The following is an 18268-nucleotide window of genomic DNA, read 5'->3' as shown; positions in this document are numbered from 1 at the left end:
TTTACCGAGACGTAGGACTTTAAATGTCCGCCTATTAAACATAGAATATTTAGAAAACCCCCTGTTTTAATGAAGAATTTAAATCTAAAATGTGAAGATAACGAACGCTGCGACCAATCTCATAAATCCAGTCATATTAATGGTTTTGTATACTTCTATATCTCATTAATTCATTTTTTTAAAACTTGGTAATATGCTGTATTCAACGATGATTCAGATACAGTCGTTTTAAAGGCATCTGCATAATGCACACACACGCACACTACACCAGACCGTAGGATGACAAGCAAAAAAGGGAAAAAGTCATCAGACGTTTTAAATTGTTATCGAGGAAACACAGCCGTATAAAAATGACTTAATTGCTTTTTATTGTGTAGTACATGTATAGGCAAAAACCCTTAGACCCTGGGATAGGGGGCACCCTTTTATCATGTTTATATCAGTAAAATGAAGAAGTTTAACCACATTATCATTATATAAATACAGCCCTTTGATGAGGTCGATCCATAGATATATCGACTTCACAGAAAAGCATATCCACTGAGCACGAAGTGCGAAGTCGATATGCTTTTCTGTGAAGTCGATATATCTATGGATTGACATAATCAAGGGGTTACATTTGTTATTTTATTTTCCTTGGAACAAAAAAAAATCATTATTACATGTAGATGTTATGACTTTAAAAGATCTCTCACTATTATAGACGCATCTTATAACAAGTCATTATTGTAATCATTGGTAAGACGTAACAATGCCTTGAACAAGGATCTACTTTATATTAAAACATATTAGACATGTTTTTCATAAATCGATACAAAACATAATAAAACAAATGTAGCCTTTGAAATTAGTAAATTCCCTAAATTACTCTATCAGTGTATAGGAACCACAATCATATTAAACAGCTTAATTTATTTTGATCTTTAGTCTCTATGTGTTTAAAAAAGACAAGAGAGAAAGCTTGTGGCGTAATGTTCCCACTATTTTCAAAGTTTTTTCTGGTCAATCTCTGTAAAAAATGATATAACAAATGTAGCCCTTTCATGAGGTCAATCCATAGACATATCGACTTCACAAAAAAGCATATCGACCTTGCACTTCATGCTCGGTCGGTATGCCTTTCTGTGAAGTCGATATATCTATGGATCGACATCATGAAAGGGCTATATTTGTATGATATAACTTTGCACGTGATATCAAGCAAAGTTCGCAAACCAATCAGATTAATTGAATTACACAGTAAAAATAATACTTTATATATTGTATAGATCTATATGAGTGATCGCAGTAGGTAAGGTAGAATTTTGAACATCATACAAAGTTTACAATTTCTCAACACTTTAGAAATTTGATACTTGCATCATTTACAACCAAAATAGGTCCAAATATATATATATATATATACCAATCAAGGCATCCATTTTTTTGTTTGTATCATCTGTTTTTAAGCATGGAAAAGTCCTATGTGGATATTACCCCACCACCGCTCTCTGGTATTGCTTTCTTGACTAAGGCATTTGTTTTCATTCCTAATGTCTCCATGCATATTCCCATAACCCTTTTCCTGACAGTAGAAACCAGGAGAGAGAGAGAGAGAGAGAGAGAGAGAGAGAGAGAGAGAGAGCGTACTTAAAAAACTGTTAAAAAACCGGATCCCTGGGTGCTTAAAATGATTCATATTTCTTGTACTTTTATCCGCCTTGCTTGAGAGCCATGTACTATATAACTGTTATTCATTAAAACTGTGATGTGTACGTAAGCAAAACTTTCAATGATTCATGACTCATGAGCCATATAGATAGGTCTAGGAATATTTCCAAGCGGGAGAGGAGAGGGGGGTCATACCATCTCCAAGAAATCCCTCTTTGAAATCTTTTTGACTGGGGCAAAATCCCTTTTTTGTGTCTGCGTGTGTGTGTCGGGGGGGGGGGGGATTTCTCACTGCCTTTTCCAGGGGGCTCTAGCTTAAGATTCTTGACAAGTAATACAAATGAACAAAAACACCCCCCCCCCCAAAAAAAAAGAAACACAAAAAAGAGAGCCCCCCCCCCCCCCCCAAAAAAAAACGTATTAGTGCCACGTTGTGTTTTTTTCTCCTTAAAATCCCAACTTTAAAGTTAGTAATTCCACTGTAATTCCAACATTAGAGTTGGGTAATTGCATCTTTAAAGTTTGTAATTCCAACTTTAAAGTTGGTAAGTTGGAATTACTAACTTCAAAGTTATTAAAATTTGGAATATCTAACTTAAAAGTTGAAAAAGCCAAGATTTAAGTTGGAATTACCAACTTTTAAATCGGAATTACCAACTTAGAAGTTACAAACTTAAAAGTTGGAAATACTAACTTTAAAGTTGGAATTACCAACTGTAAAGTTGGAATTTTAAGGAGGCAAAATTTCAACTTGGCACTAATACATGTACTTCCATTACGAAAGCCCATTGAGCTCATTTTCGTGGGTAAAAAAAATATATTTTTCGCGTTATAACGCGAAACTTTCGCGAATAAACGCGTAACTTTCGCAAATAAACGCGTAACTTTCGCGTTATAACGCGAAACTTTCGCGAATAAACGCGTAACTTTCGCGAATAAATGCGAAACTTTCGCGAATAAACGCGTAACTTTCGCGAATAAACGCGAAACTTCCGCGTTATAACGCGAAACTTTCGCGAATAAACGCGTAACTTTCGCGTTATAACGCGTAACTTTCGCGAATAAACGCGAAACTTTCGCGTTATAACGCGAAACTTTCCCTGTAAAACAGAGACATTTGCATAAGTCTACAGTTTGTTTTACTTTTTAATGATCTAGTTTATTCATTACCACGAGCTGAAATTTTATGTTTTCTCGCCATTGAATGTCTCTCTCCTCTTTCTAAATCTTTTTTGCCGTCACATTTTGTCTTTTTCAATGCTGTTCAATATAAGTGTTGAAGCGTATAGTAGAGGAGTGAAAATACAAGTCTAATTTTAATTAGAGTGATCACTCTCTATAGAGTTTGAAATAAAAGATCTCAGAAAATTGACAACAATGAGGTAAATTTGTATATTTCACGGAACAATTGTGTCACATCACATGAGTAACCTAATGTGAAAATTGGATGACAAATATTTGTATCAAATATTTCATCTCCGAAAGACTCACTGTAGAAATACAACATTGTATTTTAAGGTTGCACCACTTGGTCATATACCATTACTTACGAAAACATTGACAATTTATTCCAAGAAAGCAGTGAGTGGAGATATTCCAGAGAAAAAAATTAGTCTACAGAATTTCTTGGATTCAACAAGTGAAAAACAAGAAAATCTCTAAAGGAATATTCATTTAATTAATTAGTAGGGTTTACAGATTAAATGCAAAATCAACACTAATATATCCATTTCTCGCATCAATTCTCTTTTATATCTTCTGAAGAAATGTCATTTATAAATTCATAGAAGTCGCCCTCTGCGTTCATATATTTTATCTGTCAGTCAAGATCACAGGTTCCTGTGTAACATGACTATATATGTATAATTTCGCGTTATAACGCGAAAGTTTCTCGTTTATTTGCGAAAGTTACGCGTTTATTCGCGAAAGTTTTGCGTTATAACGCGAAAGTTACGCGTTTATTGGCGAAAGTTTCGCGTTATAACGCGAAAGTTACGCGTTATAACGCGAAAGTTACGCGTTATAACGCGAAAGTTACGCGTTTATTCGCGAAAGTTTCGCGTTATAACGCGAACAAAATTTTTTTTTACCTACGAAAATGAGCTCAATGGGCTTTCGTACTTCCATAAAAATCAAACATGAAAAAAATTTATTTTGTGGGTGGGGTGGGGAGGGCACTTCTCTCCTCCCAACATAAAATATTACCTACTTTGCAAGATATAATTTTCTTTCCCGTAGGGTGGGGTATTTATTTATTTTTGTTCTAATTTTACTTTTCTATGTAATCCCCCCACCCCAGGCTGGATTAGCTACTGAAACTTAAGCTTAAAAAACTTATACAGGTACTACTCAAAGACTCTACATCAATGGTTTTCAGAAATCATTCATTATATTTTATAGTCAGATTTATTAAGTGGAGTTGATTTTATACAATGTCACTTGCAGATAACATATTTCCTTTTATTTATATAAGTACATGTATTAGTATGTTTATAACAACCTGTTTCAACAGCTAAGGAATGAAAGGTTCTAAAATTTGTAAATCAATCAACAAATTTGTTTATAACTACACGTGAACAGAGTGATGGTAATAAATATGTATACAAAGTACAAATACTCAGTATTTTATAGTTTTTAAGTTTGCAGAAATTGATGTGTACAAGTTCCTTTGTTATTGTAAAGAAGTCTATACATTCTGTTGAAACAAAACTATAGTTTACAACCACAACCTGTTTGTATTCATCTTTGCTCATAAACCCCCCCTCCCCAAACTCCACACACCCCATACATCCAAAGTATTTTACATCATTTATATTTATAAGTGTGAATGCAGTGGGTTGACATCAGGGAAGAATCTAGACCTGTCAGTAAATAATGTTTTTTTTCTTTTAATCCCCCCCCCCCAAAAAAAAGGCAAACTTCACAGACGGCATCATTGTAAAGTGTCTTAGATCTGCTCCTTCATATTCAAAATTTTTTGTCTTAGCATTTGCTGTTGAACAAATTTACTATGGTACATATATATGATTCCCTTTAAGAAAATGTCTCTAATTCATATCAGCTGACTGTAATATGATTTAAAACTGACTTTGCATATAGGCTAATCAATCAATTTCCAAAGCTTGCACATGAACTTTATACTCAAGTACAACCTTTGAATTGCCCAATTCTGTAAGTGCAGAACAAATAATATTGAACATCCTGTTCATCAATTGTTCATTTATTAAACATACTAATTTAAACATACATTTTGAAAGGCACTTGAAGAATAAAAAAAGGAAAGAAACCTACAGTTAATTAATCCTCAATATCCAGTACGTACATATTGGAACTTAGATATCCAAGAGTCCCAGATATCAAAGTTAAAAATCAAATTCATACGAATGTTCTGATCACTAACTCACTCTGACATTTTACCTAGCTATTAATTTAATATGCAAGAATTCAGATATCAAAGTTTAAAATAAAATTTACATTAAGATTAGGACCATTAAATCAATTTCATATAATATACCTAGTAATAAACACATAAGTGTTCAAGTAACAGAAGTTCAACTTCAATTTGGCTTTATGCACCATACTTCTAATATGTAAATTATTAATAGTATACCATATATTCAGCAATGAAATTTTATATATCATATGACAGGAAAATTATGCTACGAAGTTTGACTTTCATATAAAGATCAACAATTCATGTATAATGGTCATACATCTATATTTCTTGTAAAATATACATGAGAGGTCTTAATTCATGTTTTAGAACAGAAAATACTAAGGCAGCAAAACTTAGTATAGTCTGATTTAGATCAAGAAGTAAAACATAGCTACTTTTAAAAATAAAAAAGAACTAAAATTACATATCAACTCTATAAGAAATTACTCGGGTAGTATACAGGCTCCAGTAAATAAGAGGTATTTGATAGAGAATACTATAATATACTATAAAGTGATAAATCCATATGTGTATATGCCAAGTTTGTAGAAGTGGACAACAGGTGCAAATGGAATTGGGTGAGGTTGGGGGTGGAGGAACTTGTGTCATATTTATACGATCTTGTTTTGAAGCAAAAAACTGAAAAACATGAAAATAAAATCACTGCCATTGTTTTATGTATGCAGAGACTTCAAATAACTGGTAAATACATTCCTTTTTTTGAATGGCAACATGTAGGAGACATATGCCCATTAAAAAAAAAAACAAAAAACTATGAATTATTGCTGTTATATGATTATGTATTTTTGCTAATATGCAATTTTCCTTATCACATATATGCATTTATGCATGATGGGATGGTGCAGTGAAGGTCATCTATGTTTCACCATTACTGCTATACTGCTTAATGATCTTTCACTCATAACACAATTGTTTTTCAAGTGCTTTTCTCTTAGACATTTATTTTAAAAACCTAAACACATGAACATTTATTATAGTCATATGATTTGAGAAAATGACACCGGTATATGTGAATGAAATGAGTGAAATCAATGGCACTATAGTTTGACTTCTTGCAGAAAGCCTCCCCCTCTATTTTCAAAGATGACAATCCCCCCTTTTAAAATACACGTACTATGTTTTTATAACTAAGTTGGGTAATTGAACATTTATTAATATAGACATTACACACTTATATACATGTAGATATATTTCTTGTTATATTTGTCACATTGTTTTGCCATATAAAGAGGTAGAGAAGAAAATAAAATGCTGTAAAAATATAAAGGTACAACTGCAATATTACTATATAATGGCACTTAGAACAATATGATGTGTATCAGGTGATAACATGCACTGAGCAATACTGGCAAAACAGGAATGTATCCGTTCTGATTTAATGAGGTACTGCCGGATAGAACACGTGGCTCCCAGGACCTGACATCAAGCCTGGTGACCTGTCCATTTGTCACAACAAAACTTTTCTCTGTACTGTTTACTCCATTGTATATCTTAAAAATAAAAAAGAATTCCCTTAGAAAAAGGCACTTTTTGATCTCTTTTTGCCATCTGTAATATTTCAAAAATAGTAAAAACTTTGAGAGATACTGTGAACAAGCTTACAAACTTGCCAAAATGATGTCAGATCAAGAGCAGAACAAATGTTTTGTATTATGAGATTTTAAAGTTTCTTCATAAAAAAATCAAATGACAAAATATATATAAATCACTAACAATCTTTGTGTAAATTATTAGCTTCTCATCTTTCCCCATTACAGAGTTATGACCGAAACACAAATTTTACACTTTTTTACAACTAGCTTAGAACTTGCTCAAGGGACCTTGGGTCAACCTTCAGTAACAAGTAATTGCTATGTTAACATGAGCTTTCAATGTTTCTTCACGAGAGTTATATGGACTAGACACAAATTTTTACACTTCTTCTACTCATTACCCAAAACCTTTAGTCAGAGACAATTTCTTGACAGTTTCCTCAATAATAAGCAATGTTTGGGTCAAATATGAGCTTCAATGACTACACCATTACAAAGTTTCATTGCAAGGAGGTGATTTCTAATAGATGATAAACCCTGAATGCCATGAAATTAAAATTTTGGTAAACAGCTCAATTCTCCAGGGAAGTTGAAACCAAATTCACAATTTGTGTTCCCATTTACCCAGGCCATGGATATATACTACATGTATGTGCTAAAATTGGTTAAAACTACTTAACTACTTCTGCAGTTTCAGGGAAAAAGCTGAAAATGGTCAAATATTTATGACGAACTGATGTTGCACAATGATGGACCTAGCAATTGGTCACCTAAGCAACTCAGATGACCAAAAAGAAAGAAAAAAAAACAAACTACCAGACAAAATAAAGTCTCATTATCTAGAAAAATATAATATTTTCTCTTCTTTTTTTTTAAATATTTTCCTATGATATTACCTGGAGAACATAAGTGCCTGGCAGAAGAATTCTCCAATATTCTCCATAGTTTGAGGAGCGAAATGATACCAGTTCACGACCTTTGATTTTTAAGGTTGCTGCTGGAACTACCTTTCCTTCTTCATCATATATTATGCCTTTAACACCTTAAAACAGAAAATGTAAGCATGTGTATGCTATCTGCCATTAACAGCTATATTTTGTAGCAAACTGAAGCTCTGACACATCAATTGCAAGTTAATTGCTGATTACAACCCGTGAGTTAATCTAATCACCTTTTCACAACCACTTACATTGACCAAATGGAGTTATTTACTAAAAAACTCTTGACCTAAGAGTGTTTGGAATAAAGATTAAGATAAATTCATTCACATCTTGAGTAGATGCAGGTAACATTTCTGCTCAATCAATGAAAAATATACAAACTTAAGATAAAATGATCAACCATTACATTTAATCAAATGACATTTCCATACCTGAATGGACTCTCATGAGGTAGTCCACCAAAGCCTGCTTGTTGTCACTCCAGAAGCCTGGGAGTGTCGTGGCTGCTGGGTATTTACAGCAGCTGATCTCAAGGGTGACTTCCATACACCCTGCCTGCATGTAGTTCCAGTCCTGCATACCACCTGACCAAAAAGAATTAGAGGTACTATGAGCCAGCTCACAAAATGATGCCCCCACTGCAATTTTTTAAAAAAGCCCTTTCACAATTTTGTAAATGTGACCTTGAACTTGCAAAATATGACCTTGGTTAAAAAAAATGTCACATTCTCTGGTTCACAAGTAATCTTTGAGTGAAATTTGGACATCCAATGTTTCTTCATTAAAAAAATTATAGACCTGACATGAATTCAACATTTTTCTATGAGTGAACTTGATCAGTGACCTGGATTCAAGGTTATGACACATATTTAGGTCATAAGCAATCTTTGTATGAAGTATGAACTTCCATTGTTTCTCCATTAAGAAGTTGTAGATTGGACAATAATCTTATACTTTTTCTGCAGTGACCTTGAACTTTTCAGAATGACCTTGAGTCAACATCATGATACATCTTCAGGTTATAAACAATTTATGTACCAAGTATGAGCTTCCCAATGGGTGAAAAATATCAAAGGCAAAACTTCATCCTTCCCTGTTAGTGGAATTTTTCGAAAGAAGCAAATTTAGCAATATGTCCTTAAAAATTGGCATATAATTTTAGCAAGAAATAATTTTAGCAATTTTATGATTTCAAGATAGATAACTCTTCCCAGTTCCCACTAATGCTGATTTTGATATTAAATTTTAGTGAACTTTAACACTTAAGTGATCTTAACACTTTAGCTAAAATCACTAGAAATTCTGCTTATGGTATATACAATTATACAGTTAAAACTTGTTATCTTGAACTCGATGGGGCCAAGAAAAAAAAAACCTGAGACATATCTGAGGATTGGAGATATTTGCAATTAGAATACAAAAAGAAAATAAATGTGGTTGGGAGTTTGAATGTATCTTTCTATTTTTTCTAATCAGCCCTAAATGCATTGAAAATTATTTAAGTCATTTAAACCACACAAGACAATGTATGCTGTGCATTCAAAATCCTTCTTAGATGGTGTAAAAATCTCTGCATGAGTTTATGATCTGTGTGCAATCTATGAAGACAGGGGCATGAACATTGCTACTAAGAATTAATTTAAATTATCGAATTAATGTTCTGTTTTAACTTTCATCATCAAGTCAAACAAGAGGCCCAAGGGCCTTAACAGTCACCTGAGTATAATTCAACACTGTAAAAGATCCACAGAAGCATAAAAAAAAATCAATAAAACAAAATAAAATGATAGATGAATACATGGTTACCTCCCATTAAAAAAGAGAAGTAGGATGATCAGGGATCAACAAAACAGTCTAGAATCAGTAAAAGTAGATCTATTTACTTGCCTGTACTTGCCCCCATGTGTCACTATCATTCAAACTTTTCATTCACTCACTCATTCATTCACCATCATTCAAACTTTTATTCAAATGACCTTTAAATTACATTATTTAGACTGATTAATTATCATAGGTAAATAGCAAAGGGGAATAACCTCCCACTAGTCTCCAAATCAATAGAGCCCTGCCCTGCACCAGAGCATTTGACCAAGTTGTTCAGAATTTCACAAATATGGTAAAAATACCCTTGCTCATTTCAAATTTGTACCCTGTTTGCCTCCTAGATATGCAAGAGCAGAGGAGATGTTCAAAGTTGTTATGTGTTTTCATATAATAAAAACAAGAGTTCCATCTAACACCAGAACCCCTGACTCAGATGCATGTAAGTTAAGGCTAGGTATAGGCATTTCTATGCAAATGAGCAAATAGAAATGCATAAGAGGTATATTTATTATTCAGAGAAAGTTTTGATTTACCTATAATTTCTTATACATACTTAGTACCCACGATATTATAGTCAGTACACATTATGATGTCATATTATGATGTACCTGGTAATTGTTCTTACCTACTGTAAGTAATGAAACACATCAACAAGACGGCTTTAGCACAAGGGATTACCTTATTTAATTTTACATAAAAATTGTATACTGCTAAGAAAAATATTCCAAAGATTAACAAGAGGCCCATGGACCACATTGCTCACCTGAACAAATTGGATAAGAAGAAGCTGAAATCTGTTCAGTATTGAAAAGTTTTAAAAGGGGGGGGGGCAATCTTAAATTTACACTACCTCAGGATGCTTCTATATCAATTATACTAATCATATTGGCTTTGCTGTTTTAAAACAGGAGAATTTAAAGATTTTTTTTGTATGTTTCCTATATAAAACTCTGATCTCTCATTGTGGCCACACCTACCCACCATAAATTTGAACTAATTTGAATCCAAACTACCTGAGGATGCTTCTATAATAATTTGACTAATCATGGCTTTGCTGTTCTTGAGCTGAAGATTTTTTTAAGATGATTCATATGTATTCTTATGCAGAACTTTGACCCTCTGTAGTGCCCCCCCCCCCCCCAACCCCTGGGGTCATAATTTGAACAAACTTGATACTACAATACCTAAGGTTGCTTCTGTATTGATGTGACTTATAATGGCATAGTTGTTCTTGAGAAGAAGATTTCAAAGATATTTCCTATTTAATGTGACTGTATGATCAGGCTCTTACAAGGGATATATAGGTTTTCCTTTTACTATGTCTGAGTTAATAATTGGACAAGGACTGGGTAAGGTACTACTTGCTCTGTGTTTCTGCCCTGGGTTCCCAATGATAGATAAGAACTGGGTCTCTCAATCTTCTTCAGATTTACTACACCCAGAACTTAACATCAATTCCTTAGGATACTTGCCACTGTTATTTATAACTTTTATTCTGCTTTTACCCTTAAGGTTTTCCATCCCTAATAGGACCAAATTCTCTATCCTTATACATGTATGTCCATCATGTACATAATACTTTGATATTAATTTAAAGCACTTTTACAGTAGAAAAGGACTTACCAAGAGAAAGTTTCAAATATGTAATTAACTAAGCAGTAATTAATTAACAAAGATTGCATTGAAGTCTGTGGGGAAAAGCAATTTTTTAAAAATAAAAATTCATATAATAAGAATATCAATAAATACTGTGGTGGAAAGATGCATTAAAACATTAGAAATAGAATGCCAATTGAAAACGATTTTTAGGTAATTTTTTTAAAATTGATTTTTTTATTAATTAAAAACAAAGGGAGATTACTCTTACCAAAATTCAAGGTCATAAATTAGGACACATCCCACCCTTACATGCAGTGGTTCTTGAGAAGAAGATTTTTAAAAGATGCCACCAAATTTTGAAATTCATGAATTCTTTTTTTATCTCCTCTTGAAAGAGGGTACAGTACTTCCTGTGAACAAACTTAAATTCCCTTGACACCCAAGGATGCTTTGTGGCAAGTTTGGTTGAAATTGGTCCAGTGGTTCTTGAGAAGAAGTTGAAAATGTGAAAAGTTTACAGACGACAAACAACACTCCTTGATCAGAAAAGCTCACTTCAGCCTTCAGCTCAGGTGAGCTAAAAAGATTGTTTTGACCACATTCTGGATTATACAACATTTTAAACAATTGAATTTACTGAAAGGATGAGCTGCAACTTTGGTGTTGGAAATTTTAGTGTCAATATTGTAATTAACTATTTCAATGTCAGAAAAAAAAGAACGTTTAAAATCCTCTGTTGTTAATATTTGTGATGGAAGAACTATTTATAAGCTTTGATTGAAGCAAAATTGCATTATTGTCATCCTGTACAATATTGATTTCTTATATAATACTATACATTCCATTGTACAGTACAGAAATCTTTCTTCTAAAAAAAAATTGAAATTTTTTTTAGTCTAATTGATCAGAAATGTTTAAATTACATACAGATTTATCATATACAGCACATTTTAACAGCAAAATGAAATTCTCAAAAATGCAGCTCTTATCAAGATAAGACAAGTTTTATTGTACTAATAAATCGTTTGAATTCTTATGTCATACATGAGCCTGAGTGGCCTCATACGAGGACAAGGGCTGAAGTGGGGTATACCATATGTAAATATTTTGTTTGTGAACACTGACATACACGATAGTATTTCTACCTCCATACAGGAAGTAAATTACATGTACAGAACTCGTTTACTTGTAATCTGAAGTCTCACTCCTACATTCCAAAGTCTGTTGGACAGAGACACTTACAGGCCATTTACAGATAATGTAAGTATTAGAGAATACCATATCCTTTATACTTATATTATCATTTTACTTTACATATACAATGAATTTATATTATATAATACTTAAAAATCTACATATATATGTATGGAAACTTTTATGTAATTATTTAAGGAGAGAACATTTATAGGCTGTTATATCCAGCTATTCAATTTTTTTCAATATAGTCTAAGAATAAATATTTAATAAATCAAATACATTACAGTAAAACACGCTTATAGTGAACATAATTATAATAAATTGATGCTTACAGTGAACTGATTTTCATTTTCCGTGAATTAAACTGTATTGTGATACTAACGGATATAATAACAAACTAGTGCTAATTGTAACGGGAACCGTTACAGATGTTCCCCAAACGGCTCCCCAATCCCTTATGATGCCCCATTCCCTACAAGCTTCAATAAATTAGACAATACTTTTGTAATATAGATGGACACTTTATTTTTAAGGGTATTTCATTGGAAAACTACTCCTATATAGCCATATGGGTATTAGCCAGTCAAATATCAGCGCATGTGCTTGCACATATTTTCTACATTTTTCACATTAATTTTCTTATAGTGTCTCACAATACATACATTTGTGTTAAATATTAAAGAATTTCATTGAAAAATAAGGGAGATGTTATCCTTTAAGTATTAGCCAATCAGAATTCAGCATACGCGCATGCATGGCCTTGCATTCAATTTTGATAGTATCGTAATGTAGGAGCTCTATGTGCCTATCCATGTCGTAAATTTCATCCTGTTTTGTTGAAAACCAAGGGAGTTATAGACATTTAAAGTTTCAACCAATCAGATTGCAGCACACCTGCATGCGCGTGTTTTCAAGAAATTTCCGATATAACATGTTGTAGCACCTTATAATATATACTTATATTCTAAATTTCAAAGTATTTTGTGAAAAAACAAGGAAATTATTGAGATTTTTGTATCAGCCAATCAGAGAAGAGCGCACGTGCATGCGCTTGAGTTCACGCTAATTTGACCATGTTATCTTGTCTAGACTAGTAATATATCTTTATATTTTGAGTTTCAAAGCAATTCATCAAGAAATACAAAAGTTACTGCTTCATCAAGTATATCAGTCATTTCACTCATTGCACGTGCGCGCACATGCATGACCTTCGTTCCGAACACCTACACAACATGCCTATTAACCCTAAAAAGGTTCCATGTCAATCGGATGAGTGGTTCTATGAGAACACTCCCGGACAAAAAAGAACCGGAGAAGAAAGTAGAAAAAAAGAATAATAATAATAATAACTAGAAACTCATTGCGAGCAATGAGAGGTCTTCCGTCCGATTTTGAAAATAAAAATGTAAATTCAAGCTGAAAAAGTGAAAAAAAATTTCAGACACTCTGGAGATTGAACCCTGGTCGTCAGCGTGAAAATCCAACGTGCTAACCATTACGCCATTTCAACTCCCGCTTCAAAGTAAAAATGACGAATATAGAGAGTGTAGATTTATCAATTCGAAAACAAATTATATATTTAGTATTTTGAAAAGAGGCTCTCTTAACCCTACAGATATTACAGAAAAATATTGAAGGTGAAAAAATCGATTTTTTAATTTTGCTTCTGCGAGCGACCAGAACTAACGACGACGCATTAAAAGGTCCCTTCGCCAATCTAGAAATCATGTTCTATCATTTCTAACAAAAAAAAAAAACAAAACTCAACATCATTTATAAAGTTGAAAACGTAAATTTAAGCAAACTAATTCTAGATTAAACCCAGATCGCCTTCGTGAAAATTCAATATGGAAGCCACTACACCAGCTCAATTTTACCAGCCATCATCGATGTTTACTTTGTATCATTGCCTGAAGTAACGAGTGTCAGGGAGGTTAAAATTTTTTTTTATATACTGCGGAATTATAGAATGAGAGCTAGCTAGCCAAATTTTGTGCAAGCAGATTCACATCGGAATTCGTTTCTTGAGTTTAAACAATAACAAATAATCTATTACTGATGAACTGTTCAGATACTGTTTACTTCCTTTATTCTTTGTGTATTCAACTTTTTATTCCATGCAATTCCATGTACCTGCATTTCATACAAACGTGTCCGTGTAATCTTTTTCTGCACTTCTGCATCAGACCATTTTTCTACTATGAAAGAAGAGTCACGATACATTACGTCACGAGTAAATCTTCGCGCCTTTTCTTTTAAATGTATGTTCTATTGAATGGTCTCCATTCTCATATATATTATTGTATGTACCGTACAAATTAATTATTTTATTGCATTTGGGAGTCAGAGTATTTATGTTTTCAAAGACAGATTACTTATTTCCAAAATCTACCAGATCCAACAATTCCTTCATATTTCATTGATCCTTATGGTAGTTTTCTTCAACAAGACGCTCGGCTGTCTCCGTAAACTCCGACCTTCCAATCGGCAATCCTCGGCTGACTCCACTACGCTCCATACAAATATACAAATACATCAGCAACATGGTAGAACACCGTTGACATCCGAGGTTAGTGTGCGAGGTACGAGCCACCTGAGGAGCTCCGAGTGTCGACCTGCTCGTCGGAGTGTATGGAGACAGCCGCCATTTTGGACCCGCTTCAAATTTTAAAATGCGAATATCTAGAGTTCGAATTTATCTATTTGAAAACAAATTATATATTAAGCATTTTCAGAAGGGCTTCTATTAACACAACTTCCATCAAAGAAAAATATCGAAAATTAAAAAAGTTTAAAACTTCAATTTTTTAAAATTTGCATCTGGTAACAACCGGAAGTACTGACGACGAACGAAAAGTAGCGACCCGGCTAGGATCTATCACGAACTATAATCCCTGAAAGTTTGACATTGATATCTCTTGTCGTTCTTGAGATTATCCGCGGACAAAATGTCATTTTGAATTCAGAAAATGGTCTGTAACTTGGCACCGGAAGAGAATTTTCAAATTTACTCTCAGATAGATCAAGTTCATGTTACAACACACTATTCCTGAAAATTTCATGTAAATCCATCCAACAGTCTTCGAGAAATCGCGTGCACAAAATTAGAAAGTCAAAAAAATAAGAATAATAACTAGAAACTCATTGCGAGCAATGAGGGGCCTTCCGTCCGATTCTGAAAATAAAAACGAAAATTCAAGCTGAAAAAGTGATAAAAGAAATTCAGACTCTCTGGAGATTTAACCCTAATCGTCAGCATGAAAATCCAACGTGCTAACCATTAACCATTCACTTTTTTACATCACTTCCTTTCACGACCGGAAGTAACGGCGATGCAAGATTTTCTCACGATTCAAATAAACTGATGACTGAATATCAGTCCTGAAAGTTTTAGTCCTCAGTCGTTTACTGTTGCCGAACAATATTGTTGGACTAATTTCTAATTTTGAGAACAGGTAAACACACAACCGGAAGTGAATTTTATCAAAATCTCTGACTGTTCTTAAGACATTTGCAGTATCTACAACATGCATAAAATCATTTCAGGTACTTCATTGATAAGGGATATTTATGAGAAAGTTAAATATAAGAATAACGTAGTTTATCTTCTAAAACTGGAAGTTGACGTTTTTGTGTCCGGTAGAATCTAACATATTTCAAAACAGCATAAGAGATGCAATAAAGTCATGTAAGTTTTAATTTAAAAAAGAAAAGTTAAAATTTTTGATTTCTTTGATCACTTCCTGTGACAAGCGGAAGTGACGACTGACGTGTTTAACCCAAATGGTTTTACCTACCCCTCAACGTCCATTACTCTTAAAATTTTGGTGTTTTAATCTTTTACCTATTTTTGAGATCTCGCTCAGACAACTTCTCATTTTGAGGACAGGAAAACACGCGACCGGAAGTGAATTTTTGAAAAAAATATTTAAGGTTACTCTAGACATTTGCACTCTGAATAGCACATTTAAAATTCATTTCAAATACTTTATCTATAAAGAATATTTACGGGAAATTAAAAAAACTCAAATTATTTAGTTTTTCTCTTCTAACAAGAAGTTGTCGTATTTGTTTCCGGTGGGACGAACATCTTTCGAATCTGCGAAAAAGATGCAATAAAGTGATGCAATTTTTAATTAAAAAAAGAAAAGTTGAAATTTTACGATTTCTTTGATCACTTCCTGTGACGACCGGAAGTGACGGCTGACGCTCTGAACCCAAATGGTTTTGCCTTCATTTTAAGGTCTGTTGCTCATATAAGTTTGGTGTCTTAATCTCTCACCGTTTCCGAGAACTTGCTCAAACAACTTCTCATTCTGAGGACAGGAAAACACGCGACCGGAAATGAATTTTACAAAGATATTTGACGTTACTCTAGATATTTGTAGTCTAAATAACATATTTAAAATTCATTTTAAATACTTTATCTACAAAGGATATTAATGGGAAAGAAAAATACTCAAATTATGTAGTTTTTCTCTTATAACCGGAAGTTGACGTTTTTGTTTCCGGTGGGACCAACATATTTCGAAACTACAAAAGAAATGCAATAATGTGATATAAGTATTGACTTAGAAAAGCAAAGTTGAAATTTTACGATTTCTTTAATCACTTCCTGTGACGACGGGAAGTGCCGACGACGAACGAAAAGTAGCGACCCGTCTTGTACCTATCACGATCTATAATCCCTGAAAGTTTCACATTGATATCTTTTACCGTTCCTGAGATTATCCGCGGACAAAATGTCATTTTGAATTCAGAAAATGGTCCTTAACTTGGCACCGGAAGCGAATTTCCAAAATTTCTCTCAGATAGATCAAGTTCATGTTACGACACATCTTTCCTGAAAATTTCATGTAAATACATCCAATAGTCTTCGAGATATCGCGTGCACAAAATTAGAAAGTCAAAAAAATAAGAATAAGAATAATAATAATAAGAAACAGTAGAATCACTATAGGTCTTCCGTTGAAAACGGAAGACCTAATAACTAGAAACTCATTGCGAGCAATGAGAGGTCTTCCGTCCGATTCTGAAAATAAAAACGAAAATTCAAGCTGAAAAAGTGATAAAAGAAATTCAGACTCTCTGGAGATTTAACCCTAATCGTCAGCATGAAGTTCCAACGTGCTAACCATTAACCATTCACTTTTTTACATCACTTCCTTTCACGACCGGAAGTAACGGCGATGCAAGATTTTCTCACGATTCAAATAAACTGATGACTGAATATCAGTCCTGAAAGTTTTAGTCCTCAGTCGTTTACTGTTGCCGAACAATATTGTGGGACTAAATTCTAATTTTGAGAACAGGTAAACACACAACCGGAAGTGAATTTTATAAAAATCTCTGACTGTTCTCTAGACATTTGCAGTATCTACAACATGCATAAAATCATTTCAGGTACTTCATTGATAAGGGATATTTATGAGAAAGTTAAATATAAGAATAACGTAGTTTATTTCCTAAAACCGGAAGTTGGCGTTTTTGTGTCCGGTGGAATCTAACATGTTTCAAAACAGCAAAAGAGATGCAATAAAGTCATGTAAGTTTTAATTTTAAAAAGAAAAGTTAAAATTTTTGATTTCTTTGATCACTTCCTGTGACAAGCGGAAGTGACGACTGACGCGTTGAACCCAAATGGTTTCACCTACCCCTCAACGTCCATTACTCTTAAAATTTTGGTGTTTTAATCTTTTACCTGTTTTTGAAATCTCACTCAGACAACTTCTCATTTTGAGGACAGGAAAACACGCGACCGGAAGTGAATTTTTGAAAAAATATTTAAGGTTACTCTAGACATTTGCAATCTGAATAGCACATTTGAAATTCATTTCAAATACTTTATCTATATAGAATATTTACTGGAAGTTAAAAAACTCAAATTATTTAGTTTTTCTCTTCTAACCGGAAGTTGTCGTATTTGTTTCCGGTGGGACGAACATCTTTCGAATCTGCGAAAAAGATGCAATAAAGTGATGGAATTTATAATTAAAAAAAGAAAAGTTGAAATTTTCGTTTTCTTTGATCACTTCCTGTGACGACCGGAAGTGACGACTGACGCTCTT

At 33.3% G+C, this 18268-nt stretch overlaps 1 protein-coding gene across 4 annotated transcripts in view; it reads right to left on the bottom strand.

Moving 5' to 3' along the window:
- Window positions 1-4854: 4854 nt before the first annotated feature.
- Window positions 4855-18268, bottom strand: part of LOC133172043 (carboxypeptidase D-like) — a 35945-nt gene continuing 22531 nt past the window's right edge. For all 4 annotated transcript variants that reach the window (XM_061306845.1, XM_061306846.1, XM_061306847.1 and 1 more), the window contains 3 exons: window positions 8012-8164; window positions 7536-7681; window positions 4855-6597 (listed from right to left, as the gene is read on the bottom strand). In XM_061306845.1, coding sequence (XP_061162829.1) covers window positions 6406-6597; window positions 7536-7681; window positions 8012-8164 — 491 coding nt within the window. In that variant the 3' untranslated portion in view covers window positions 4855-6405. The remainder of the gene's footprint in view (window positions 6598-7535; window positions 7682-8011; window positions 8165-18268) is intronic.

This window comes from Saccostrea echinata, unplaced genomic scaffold (genome assembly GCF_033153115.1).
Source record: "Saccostrea echinata isolate AGI-Se365-2 ecotype Australia unplaced genomic scaffold, CSIRO_AGI_Sech_v1 ptg000054l, whole genome shotgun sequence".
In the NCBI taxonomy this organism is placed as follows: domain Eukaryota; kingdom Metazoa; phylum Mollusca; class Bivalvia; order Ostreida; family Ostreidae; genus Saccostrea; species Saccostrea echinata.
This window is presented reverse-complemented; position numbering and strand designations above follow the sequence as displayed.